The 12,736-nt window shown below is 44.1% G+C and overlaps 1 protein-coding gene across 5 annotated transcripts in view; it reads right to left on the bottom strand.

Moving 5' to 3' along the window:
* Positions 1–12,736, bottom strand: part of itsn1 (intersectin 1 (SH3 domain protein)) — a 51,209-nt gene that overhangs the window by 12,991 nt on the left and 25,482 nt on the right. For 2 of the 5 annotated variants that reach the window (XM_084948931.1, XM_084948933.1), the window contains 14 exons: positions 8,330–8,466; positions 7,810–8,087; positions 6,846–7,015; positions 6,624–6,638; positions 5,093–5,340; positions 4,835–5,009; positions 4,668–4,754; positions 4,430–4,587; positions 4,152–4,231; positions 3,897–4,069; positions 3,760–3,805; positions 3,373–3,494; positions 2,986–3,109; positions 2,298–2,492 (listed from right to left, as the gene is read on the bottom strand). In XM_084948931.1, coding sequence (XP_084805057.1) covers positions 2,298–2,492; positions 2,986–3,109; positions 3,373–3,494; positions 3,760–3,805; positions 3,897–4,069; positions 4,152–4,231; positions 4,430–4,587; positions 4,668–4,754; positions 4,835–5,009; positions 5,093–5,340; positions 6,624–6,638; positions 6,846–7,015; positions 7,810–8,087; positions 8,330–8,466 — 2,008 coding nt within the window. Of the gene's footprint in view, positions 1–2,297; positions 2,493–2,985; positions 3,110–3,372; positions 3,495–3,759; positions 3,806–3,896; positions 4,070–4,151; positions 4,232–4,429; positions 4,588–4,667; positions 4,755–4,834; positions 5,010–5,092; positions 5,341–6,623; positions 6,639–6,845; positions 7,016–7,809; positions 8,088–8,329; positions 8,467–11,539; positions 11,618–12,736 lie in introns of all 5 variants that reach the window. The other 3 variants (XM_084948932.1, XM_084948935.1, XM_084948934.1) reach the window with 2 other exon arrangements.

Here is a 12,736-nt window from a genome sequence, read left to right as displayed (position 1 = left end):
CAGAGCCTCAGATAAACAGAGTTTGGCCAAGTCCAGTCAGAGATCTCGCCAGCAGAGGGCGCTTTAACGTTACAGTCTGTTTGTCTGTCTGTCTGTCTCTCTCTCTCTCTCTCTGGCTTCTACTGGTGGAGAGTCGCCATTTCCGGGTCATGTGACCTCTTGCTGCTGTCCCATTGGTTGAGTGGCCTAGTGGGCGTGGCCTAGTGGGTCTCTTTGAGGGCTTTGAGGAGAGGGGGGTTCTGGGTAATGATATGATCCTAGAGAGAGGACGACAACAACAAACATCAACAAAAACAACTAAACAAAACAACAACAAGAACAACAGCAACAACAACCAGTCGGGCCGCTAGGTGGGTGGAGCGTGCAGCAAGGCGGAGAGTGTGGAGGCGTGGTCTAACCCAGCATAGAAACAGAGGAGCTACAGCGGGCAGCGAGGCGAGTCGGCAGGAGATCGTTTGGTTTGTGTAACCTTTTAAAAATCAGCCATAATCCCCGCTACTGCAATCATTTAGAAATACTGTCATCACTGTATTTATTATTATTATTATTATTATTATTTATTTTCAAATAGAAGAAAGAACCAGAAAATTCACATATTTCTATTAAAAACTGGACACAGACTCTTAGTTTGTGTTATATGTGGACCTGTCACACTTACATGTGTAGTAAACAGTAACCAGTAGCTTAACTGATGAACCTTTTCTCTCTATAAAATTCACATTTACAGAGATCAGAGTTTAAAAAAATTTTATTATTTTATTTTCGCTCTTCAACACCGACCACAGGAATCGGTAACGGTTTTTACTGTTTTCATTTGAAGCCACAATAAATTTAATTTTGGATTTCTAAACATGAAATTCTGAATTTTGAGTACTGAGGTTGTGTTACGGTCCGAAGCTGTAACTGATCCAAATACTCACTCAGGAAAACACGATTTTATAAACTTGTTATTATTAACTTCTAGTTAATATATAGATGTATGCAGCTCATCCAAAAAGTGCAGTCGTTCTGTTGCCCCATGTGGCTTCACTGTAGGTGGCAGAGCAGCCTCTCACCCTCTGTAATATATAAGTTGTGGCCCAAACAAGCACAAAAAACCTGATTTAACCGACCTTCATTAGTGAAGGCTCTTTAAGTTTTTGACTTAGACCAGTTTGATTTTTTTCTCTAGCTTAAATATCTCACCCTCCCCACACACAGATGTGTTTTTCCCCTAAAAGAAACACCCGGGGTGGGTGGCTGGGAACAAGATTTACATTAAACTCAGATTTTAAAAATCAATCCCACAGTAAGAAATATTCTTCTCCTGCTCTTGTTGTCATTTGATATGTGCAACACACATGTGCACAGGTATATGATACAGGTGTTGGCTGTTTGTAGACGATGAAAGTGAAACGACTGTGAAACAGACTGTTATGAATCTCATAATAATAAAAACTTAATGGATCAACAAGGAAAACAGATAAAAATCACTTTAATTGTTGACGTATCGCGGTTCACTTTGACCATCATCGATCCCTGGCACCATTATGAATACTGGGATAGAGCGGGCTAAAATTTGATGACTATTTGATGGTTTTTATATTGTTTTGTTTTGGTTTTTTTACCATTACCAAAGTGACTTTTCGTTACTTTACATCAGCTCTGCTCTACTCAAGTTCAACAGGTTCAGTCTGCTCAGTTGGCTCGATCCAAGGATCAAAATTAAGGAAAAATGCTGCCTTGGTTTTTGTTTCGTTTTTTTATCTATGTGGCTTGACCTAAACTTTGGTCCACCACTAGTCCACGAGCCTCACTTTGAGAACCCTGCCTGTACACAGACACAGTCTGTTCCCGTTTACTGCCAACATCTCTCTGCTCCACTCTAGAAACTCTAAGTCTATGGTGGATCATGCTGAAGGGACACATGCAGGGAAGAGGGGACACTTGCACACTAATACATGCAAATACACACACACGCACGCATGCATATACGAACACACACACACACACACACACACACACACACACACACCACCCAGAGGTGGTGTATGACTGGGAGGTTATCAAAGAGGCCCAAAGGAGTGTCAAGGTGAAAGGTGAGAGGTCAAATCAGCCCGGGGAGGTAGGTCAATCAAAGACAGAGAGGGACAGCATCTCCACACCTGGCTCTGGGCTGTGTGTGTGTGTAGAGAGTGTGTGTGTGGGAGAGTTTGTTTTAGTGTGTTACACTACTTTGTATTCACATTGGGAGTCGGTTAGTACGTCTGTATATGTTCCACGCAGGAAGTGTGTGTGTGTGTGTTTGTGGTACTCACACTGCGTGCTTGGGTCAGTATCTGTGGTGAGTTTGACGTAGTTGCTAGGAAACAGACCCTCCCTCCCATTGAGCTCTCCTTTCCACCAATCACAGTCGTCTTTGTTGAGCACTGTGATCACCTGACCCTTCTGGAAGGCCAGCTCGTCGTCGTTCTGCGCCACGTAGTCGTACATGCCGATCACCTGACACAGAGCTTCAGGACCAGAGACGGGGAACAGGGACAGATTATTAGTGTCCGGGTCTCTCTGGATTCTTCACGTTCTGACACTCAATAATTATTAACGGCATCAAATCTGCTGAACTGTGTCTCTTTAAGTCCATTTGGTTGCACACAAAAGCTGCAAGATTGGCTGCATCCAAAATACAAACTACCCGACAATATCAATTATTTTACTCTACATGGGGTCAAAAACAAAAACTCTGGTATATTAGACTTCAAACAAGGCACAAATACCATGAACGCTTCAGGAAACTGAGGTCTGGGGTCCCATAGACTTGTATACAAGCTGAATCCTTTTACAGCCACAGGAGTTTCCCCCTGCTGGCCAGTAGAGAGAATGCAAAGCCTTTTTAAAAAAGGTGCACCTCTTCTTCTTCAGCACGTTTCACAATGGACTGAAGGGCCTCTGTAGGTGTTGTGGTAAAGTGTGTGGATTTTTCTGTGTGTTTTCTGTGTGTGGATGTACCTGTGCTGGCAGGGGCCAGTTTAGGAGGTGTGGGCTCTGTGGGCGTCGTCTTGCTGGTGCTGGGACTCAGCAACTTCACATAATTGGCTGGAAACCAACCAATCTGGCGCTTTTTCCCTCGAGCCTGGACCAATAAAATCAAAGGATGCCATCAGTCACAAACCAATATGTAAAACAAATTATGTACATAATGACAAAATACAGCAGGTAATTCCTTTAGCTTTGTTCTGTAAATAAAATGATACAGATTAAAAAAAATCCTCAGAGTTATCTGGTGAATATTTGTGTCTCATTTAATCCATGTCAGCGTTTCCCATCATACCTATCCTTCTCTACCTCATTACACTGTGTCAGGCAGAGATTAAGTGACGGTTGTGTCTTGTGTACCTGGAGCTCGCCCTCCCACCAGCCCCCTGGGTTCTTCTTCCTGATGAGGATGAGCTGTCCTGGGGCTAAAGTCAGCTGCTCTGCTCCTGTAGCATTGTAGGGGGCGATCACCTGAGCGATCTCTGAACAGGAACAGGAAGAAGATGATGAGGGGTTTTATTTTTTTCTTCTTTTAGTCTCTGACACCTGGTCTATGTGAGTTTTATTTTGAAGGTTTAAATCAGACAAGTTCTCTTCCACATGGCTTTAACTTTAACTGGCACAACAAGGACAACGAAGAGTGAATTAAGATATTTACTGGTCAGTTTGACACTTTAATTAAGGAAAATCAGTTTGGTATTCTGAGGAAAACAGGAAAAGTGCATTTTGGTAACATTACAGGCCTACCTGGTTTCTTCCCAAGGCTGCCCGTCTTCCCTGCTGTTCCCAGTGACTGTGGGCAAAGATTCAGAGTCACAGTGATTAGAAATATTTACCTGAAGATCTTCTATTCTTCCCCTAATTTGTTCAAAATGAGCTCTCACCTCTGATGTGGAGTCCCGTGGTTTGACGTAGTTGGATGGAAAGACTCCAGTCTTTCCTCCGACCATCCCCGTCCACCAATCGCCTTCTTTCCTCGTCACCACGACGATGTCCCCTTGCTGGAAACTCAGGTCCCCCTGTTCATTGCTCTCGTAGGTGTACATGGCCACGTATTCTGTATGAAAGCATGCAGACAGAGTGAGTGACGAGAAGCTCGCTGACGTTTCAGCAAACTCGTCCACATTTGCGTTCGTTACCTTCACCCGACTCTGAAGGCTTTGTTGGGGAGGGGGAGGGGCGTTTTCCATTGGGCGGGCTTTCCGATGCTCCTGTTTCACTGGGAGAGACAAAGAGATAAGAAAAAAAAAAACATTAAATACATGAAATAATTCTTCTTTTTTTATGTGAGCAAAGTCAGCAGGTCTCCCTTGTACTTTGGGTATCTTGCCCACTTTAAGCGCCCAGGGTCACAACATAACAGCTTGTTTAAAGCTGTGCTTTGTGTCAGGAAAAAGCTCGAAGCTTTTTGACGTACTTAGTGTTTTTGCTGCGTGCTGCTGCTGCTGGAACACCAGGGGGAGCCGTCATGGTGGCGGAGATGAGCTTCACGTAACTTTTGGGGAACCAGCCTCTTTGTCCGGTCTGCAGTTCACCCAACCACCACATGTCCTGCTGCTCCAACACTGTTATTATCTGCATCAAATAAAAAGTTCAGTTATTACAATTAAAATGCAACAAAAAGAGAAAGAAATTAGTAATCAGGGGATCTCTACCTCGTTTTTGTTGAAGTTTAGGTGGTTCTCCTTCTTGGCTCTCCAGGGATACAAGGCCTGAGCCTGAAGACCCTCGACCTTCTCTCCCTGAGAGACACAGAGAATCACAGCCGTTACTCTCAGCAGAAAGAGATGCAAAACCAGAGAAATATTGTTTCTGTCGTTACCTGTCCCAGTACGGGAGAAGGAGAGGAACCCGTCGTCATGGTGGCGGGAGTGAAGGCAGAGCGTTGCCGCAGCTGTGCCGAGGGAACGCTCAGAGATGGATTCTGACTGGCCGAAGAGGTCGGCCACGCGTCCCAGCCCTCGCTGTCTGATTGGCTGGTTGTGTTTGAGGGCCAGCTGGAAATATTGCAAGCATGCATATTAATATGATGAGACTGACGTGTCTGTGGGTCAGTAACGGACAAACAAATCGCACTTACGTTGTGCTGAAGTCCGCCCAGTTGCTGTTAGAAGAGGACGTGGTGGAGGAAGCGGTGTGTCCAGGGGCGGGAGGGGGCGTAGTCATCGGCTGCTGGGTTGAGGAGGTTGTGGCTGAGACTGTGGAGCGCAGCGTGATTGGCGCTTCACTGTCAGGTATACGCTCTGCATAATTGGCAGGAAACCAACCGGTCCGCCCTCTGAGCTCACCCCCCAGCCAACCGGGCTCACCTGTTTGCGACTCATCGACCTATCAGAGCACAGGGACAGGATTAGATAGCTCTCATGGCACGCAAGGGATAGAGATGCACGTGTCATGTTCATGGTGGGAGTGGCGCAAACAATAACAACGGTGGAAACAGCAGCAGCTGATCAGATCCTGATTAGTGGACAAATGATGCAAAAAAACAACACGAGGCGCAAAAAGTCCCACGACTCTGCCCGAAAACAACACCCGATTTAAATTTGGCCCCTAAGCATCCTTGTGCAGCTCTGACATTAGGATATCCTCAAACAGAGCAGTGCACCATGGGCAGGCATGTATTTTAACATACAGACGGACAGAACAGGTTTACTGCTACGGTGGCCTTGAGGTGGATTTTTAACAGATAAACCATAACTGAAAACCACAATTAACTACATCTGTAAATTTTAGGATATTTGCCATAAATATAAGAAAAAAACCACAGAGCCATTAAAAAAGTATTCCTGTATTAAATAGAGATGACAAATTGAATCCATGCAGGTTTTAGCAGCTAAACTAAATCTTTTTTTAACTGAACGAGGACTTCTTGGACACACCAGCACAGTCTTTGCTCACTCACAGTCCTACATCTCAGATTCGGCTCCCTCTACCAGAATGTATTAAATTTGCTGCTGTACTGAAACACGTGAGGATGCAGTTGGTAGAAACAAGCTCCTAGTGACCAATCTAAAGGTAGGAGGAGTGCTAGAAGCTTTACAGAGATGCACAAGGAGACAATGTCAAATTGGGCAAAAATAAAACAAGTATGAGTTTTTTTTAATGCACTTTATAAATTTGAAACCTCCATTTTAAACAGTAACCCCCCTGTTCCTCATGGTCCCAACCCCAATCTGTCAGAAACGACACTGCAATAAGTAACATCTCACTGAAATGTGGCTACAAGCTAAAAAGTATATTTCCTCTGTTTTCCCTTCTTAAAATGGTGACAGGGAAGTGGGACGGAATAATGTGATATGTTTACATGAAAAATGGAAAACTGCAAGCTGGGATATTTTATTTGTTTAGTTTATTTATGTGGGAATTAAAATAGCCTCTGTGCTGTAGTCACCAGTCTTTGGCTGATAGTTAAGCACACTCACAGGTTTCCACACTAACTAAAAATAGCACGACATTACAGATCTGACTGCAATAACTTGAACAAACAAAAACCACAAACATTCATCCACTGAAAATGAATGAACATGGAGGCGACGTGAGATGAAAGCGTTTCTGGCTTGTGATTGGTGGAGGCACATCACTGGGCGGGTGGGGGGGGGGCTAGAACTTACCCATTCCCCCTTCACCTTCAGTTTGCACAGCAGAGGAGAGAGGAAAACGTTAATACACACACCGCACAGCCACACACACACCCTTCAGAAAGAATAAAACACAAACAAATACAACACAGGCAATAAGACACGTGTATGGAAGTCCTTTACGTGACCATCACTGACTGTAGTGAGCTTAGCTGATTTCATCTGAGAGAGCAGATTTTTCTGCAAACTACATACCATAATAACATCTCCGGGAGTGATACTGATCTCATCATGGCTACGAGCGTCGAACGGATACAGAGCCCTGTAGTACACCACCTTCACCGGCTGCTGCTGCTGCTGGTCGAAGGCGCTGGCTGAAGCCTTCTGGTCAAATAAACTGGGACCTGGAGCTTTTTCCACTGTGACTAAGCAGAAAAATAAAACTATTAGTAAGAGAGAATAGATCACTGCTGAGCAAATGAAAAGAATGCAGGCTTTATAGTGACGCACTTCCTGCTAGACAGGAATTAGGTCTTTAGCACTAAATTCAGAGTTCAGTGTGTTTATGTGCGCTTGTTTCTCTCCTGAAATATAAAAGAAACTTTTCTGCTTTTTTAAAAACACCTACCAGAGCACACAGGTTTTTTGAATGATTAAGTCAATGGGTTTTTGATGTTACAGTCTCAATGGGCTAAAAAGAAATTGGTCATCACGGAGCCGAGTTGTCAAAAGTGGCAAAGGTCGCAGTTCCTGTAGCTGCCACTTGAGGCTGACTCCAAAATTGAGTCTCTTCTCATACAGTGTAAATTTAAAATACCCCAAATCAGCTGTGAAGATGTCGTGTTTATAGACCAGTGAAAACACAGCTTGGGTGTCTATGGATAGTTTCCACTTACATAACAACCGTGTGTGACATACAGGTGGATACCGACACCTGCTGGGTGTCATCTCAGTTAACTCAAGTAGAGGAACTGAACCTCCACACTGTGAGTTTGGTGTTTGTGTCATTTTGGAACATTTTTAACTGAATTATGTGACAGTTATGTGACATGCTGAGGTCTGAGCTCCAGTTTGAAGTCAGTGAAATAGTGACATTTTATTTGCATGTTACTCAGCATTATTTAGCAGACATCTGTCATCCTCCTACATGAATACAAAAAAGGATTTCACAAAAGCAACACGCCGGTGGCCAAAGCACTAAATGCACATGTTAACACACCTGCTGACGCCCAGGGATCAGCCGGCTGGCTGAAAAGCTTGTTTAGTTTGTCCTGCATTTCCTTCTTGCCTCTCCCCTCGTCCTCCTTCTCTTCTGTCGATCCTGCTCCCTTCCTGACCTCTTGCTCCTCCTCCATCCCTCTCCTTTTCCTCTCCTCCTCTTCCTGCGTCACTCTGTTTAGCCATGCGTGGGATGCAGGAACGGAGGCGGGGCTTGGAGCTTGTGGAGCAGAGCCTCCTGCTTCCTCCTTCCAGGCGGCACCTTCCTCTGACGACAACCTGTGAAATAAGATCATTAAAACAAGTTTTAAAACTCTGATTTTGGGGCAAGCTCAGCGAAACTTTCCAGCAGTTTTTAAACTGGATTTGAGAAGCAATTCCATAAATACAATTTTAACCAGTCAAATTAAAGTTAATTTGTATAATGCTTCAAAACAACCACAGAAAAAATGGCCAAGATGGCTGCTGAGTGACTGACTTTTGCATTTTCTGGTACTGCATCATCTCCACTTGACTCTTACCTGCCCTCCTGCAGCTCAGCGGACTTCCTCTCGCTCGGGGTGTGTATGTGAGCCTGTGTGTGTGTCTGTGTGTGTGTGTCTCCCTCCAGTTCCTTCTGTTTCTGTCTCTGCTGCCGGGTGTGGATCTCCCTCAGCTCCTGCAAAGCATCACGGGATACAGGAAGGAACAAGCGATGAGGAGGAAGTGGGGTCACAGGGCTGGTTGCTAAGGGCGTCCAACGACAACAAACAAGAACACCAACACCGGCAGTAGCAGCACGTTTGTATTAGTCAGGTGAGCGAGGCAAGCTCCGCCCCTTTACTTTGGTAGTCTTGTTAGTTTAATCTAAAACGGACGAGGCAGGACGCTAAACTGAAGCCTTCTGTTTGGGAAGTCTCATTTCTTTTAACCAGTCACTGCACTCGAACTAGAACATCACATGTCACAGAGAACCTGCAGACACTGACGTCGGCGCTTACGGCTTGCTTTCTGAGCTGATGTGCAGTGGAAGGCACAGATCATCCAACTCTTCATGAAAGGCTTTTTGTGGAGCGATGGCGGCTGCTGCTTTTGATCATGACCGTAAACAGATTTGATCCAAAGTTTAGGATGTCATGCATTACCTTTATATCTACACCTGGCAGCGTCTCTCCTCGAGACTCAGTGTAAGTCACTCAGAACAGCCAAGTGACAGAAAGGTTAACAAGGAAATGGTTACCATGACATCACCTATCGACTAGTGACACATCGATCACCAATCGTTACACTTTGGATAATCTTCATTCCACTAAAAGTGTATTAAGTGGAATTAATGTTTTATTCAGTAAGACTGCAGGTGAGTGCCTGAGTCTAGAAACTCCCAGGAAAGTGTTTACAGAGGAAAGTCAGGGCAGAGCAGACGTTTCCCTGACCTCTATAGCAGAGAATTATTTCTGTTTATACAGCAACCACACCCTGCAAATTCAATCAGAATCTGAAAGGCTCCCTCTGTATGATCTGTATATATAGAGATACAGTGACACATCATAAAAGTGTCCTCAGTTTGTGTTCTTGAGGGTTCTTTCTCGTGGAGTTTACCTTCATTCAGTTCAAGCTAGTTTTGAACTTCCTCTGTGGATTTATCAGGATGTTCTGATGCTGCAGACTTAACACAAATAAGTGAAGGTGTGAAATAGGCTCAATATATTTCATCGCAACTAAAAATGCACTCACTTTACACCACCGTGTAACAGTTATTACACAACAAGGAAGTGAGGCAAGGAACATTTGTCCTTATTCCTGTTTTATTGTTACTGCCCAGGTGACATTATTTTATCTCCACTGCTTCTCTGCTTTTCCTGGAACAAGCCTTTGAATGCACATACTGTTCATCACCTATGAGTGTGATGCTGATGTTGTGAAGAGAGCGCAGAGTGTGAAAGAGAAGCTGTCGATTTAATGATCGCAGCTGAAAAGATAAGACTGCCGATACGAGTGGTAGAAATTACTTGAATGCTTTCTGGATGCTTCTTAAGTTCAGGTGTTTCAGGCACGTCCCCACCTCTCTTCTTAAAGGACCACGAAGTATCCAAGAATAGCGTCTCTGCTCTGCCCCAGAATCAGATAGGCCGTAAAAAGTAAATGGGGGTGATGTGGGGGACCAGCTGCCTGCACTCAAGTCCCTGCAACTTGTGTTTCTGTCCGAGTATGATTAAAAAACAAACTTTTCTATATGTTATCAGTACGTGGGAAGGGATGTGACTTGGAAACAGACCCGGCCCGTAATAGAGGGCTTTGGTCATGGTGGTGGGGCGGAGCTTGCACGGCGCACAGTATGTTTGTGGGATGGGTTAGAGGTCAAAAAAAAAATGTATGGGAGGGAGGGGGATTGAAGGGAAGTGAAGGGATGCAACTGTGGAAGGGGGAGGGGCAGTTCTGTGTAGTCATGACAACCAGCTGTGCCATTAGAACACACTCTGTTACTATAACAACAACACAAGGCAGCTGTCGTGTTTCAGCCAAACAACCGATGTGAGGAAACCTCCAGAAATGAGCAATCGAGAGACACAACGAGCCGAACTACAAATGTGAAGACAGAAACCTCCACATCACCTCAAACAGGAAGTGGAGGATACACGAAACAACAGAGACCACACACACACACACACACACAAAAACACAAACGTTTGTCCAGATCAGGTCTAGTTTATTGCCACATTAGGCTGGTTAACTTCTAGTACCTTCTACGTGTCTGGCTGAAACATAATTTGGTAGCACGCAGGCTTTAGGATTACAGTATAGCATCTGTAATCTAATAAATCCCAGCATAGCAACAGCATAAAGTCACCTAAAGTAATATACCTGCTGTAGTGAAGGGACATTTCACCATAATTTATCATCATGGATACACACATTTCACCCGGTGTGTAGCGCTCTCTAGTCTATATTGTCTTGGTGTGAGTTGCATAGTTACAATCATTATCTACGCATTAATCTACAGGTGTTTACTTTCTGTTTTGTTTTTTATATTATTATAATCAAGAAGTTATATCAAAAAAACTACTTAGTGAGAGCAAGGACATCCAGATTCAAAGACCCATGACAGGCATGACACAGTGATGTGTGCCTGTGTGAGGATTGTCCCTCCTGTAGGTTAGCTAATTGAGGCAATCTACATAGTTTACTGCTGACTGCGTCCACCAAGCCGGCAGGTGTAGTAAGAAATTCTGGAAACCCTTTATGTCAGGGCTGGGGGGACAACAGGCCTCAAGGGCCGGTGTCCTGCATCAAGATGTGTCCTTGATCCAACAAAGCTGATTTAAATGGCTAAATTACTTGAAGTTCTCCGGAGGCCTGGTAATGAACTAATCCTTTGATTCAGGTGTGGGTGACCCAGGGTGATATCTAAACCTGCAGGTTTTTGCTTTTCAAAAGGTGAGTTTCATTTAGTTTCATTTTATTAAAGAGTCATCGATCATCTCCAAAAACGGCGCAACTCAGACCAACTTTGATTCTGGGCTGAACTGTTCCTTTAACTACAGCAGCACAGCTAGCCAGCTGGATCAGTAGTGAGCCAACACCAGCCTAACAGAACAAAAGATCAGGGGCAAAGATAGAGAGGATGACAAATTTAGGGTGAAGAGAAGAAGAGACAGAAAGGAAGAACAGTGATGAGGAAAAGAAGGAAGAAGAAGAGCAAAGAATGGCGACAGGAGGAGGGGCGTGATGGGAGGCTGGTTTGTTTCATGGACCTTTATAACGTGGTCTAGCCGAGTCAGACACACTCTGACAGCTGACACACACTCCTGCAGCTGCCCCTGCTCCTGGTGCTGAAACACACACGCATATATGTATACACACACACGCACGCAGTTCAAAACACAGACACACACAATATTTGTCAGTAGATTTCTTTGTTGGTTTTTTTCTGTACACACCAAGTCATTATTGTTGGGGTTAGTTAGTCCATGTAACCTCATGCTCTTGTCACATGACCAGTTAATTTCAATATTAGGTGGATCAGTCTGATTCTTCTGAGACACTAAAGGAAAAGCAGGCTTGCACAATATGGCCTTGACTCATGAAGGGAGGCTCTCGTGAGTCACTGCAATGACTAATGTGCTGTTAGTTTCATCAGAGGTAAAACGCTGGCTGCCTCTAATTGTCACCTTGCTTTGGATCATAAGTAAGAGTTTGGAACCTAAAAATGTTTTGTGAGTTTTAGTAAGTAAGCTTGCTCAAACCGGCTTTACCCATTTTTTTTCCTGCTTTACCTTTAAAACAAACGTATGTTCGACAAATATGTTTTTTACTGCAGGCCTGATCACTTATTCAGAAATAGATGAACAAAAAAATAAACATTATTATCATGTATATCCAGATTACTCATCATGTGAATAATCTTTAGAGATGTCAAAAAATCCTGCATTTAAAAAAGTGTTAAAATGAATTAAAGTTATCAGCAGGATGTTAATGTCACCGTTGAGTCTTTAACTCGGCATTAACAGCAGCATTAGCAGTTTCCGTCTCCGAGTCAGAATTGTTACAACCTTATTAAAGCCTTTGTCGTTTCCTGTGTCAGTCATGTCCTGCTGCTTCATCGGTGCATCTACAGAGCCAGGATCAGTAGCGAGTGGTGCACTCCTCCTTGTTAGAGGCTCTCCTGACTTTGACGTGTGAGATTAGCAATAAACAGCACACAGACTACATCGGTGCGTCACAGCTCGACAATTACAAGACCTCGACTGGCCGCGGTACATCTCTCTGGCTGGCAGGGACAGCACAGTGCAGTACAAGCGATGCACTGAAATGTTACCACAAATCAGACCAGAAGTCTGGTTTGTTGGTGTTAAGGACAGCAAAGCCTTCTAAAGTGACTAAAACACTTCAAGCCTGCAGATTAGTATTCTCACAAGAGGGTGTACAGTGTTTTAGTTCAAATCATTCCT

This window comes from Perissodus microlepis, chromosome 13, assembly GCF_051167445.1.
Source record: "Perissodus microlepis isolate ML-2025 ecotype Zambia chromosome 13, ASM5116744v1, whole genome shotgun sequence".
In the NCBI taxonomy this organism is placed as follows: Eukaryota; Metazoa; Chordata; class Actinopteri; order Cichliformes; family Cichlidae; genus Perissodus; species Perissodus microlepis.
This window is presented reverse-complemented; position numbering and strand designations above follow the sequence as displayed.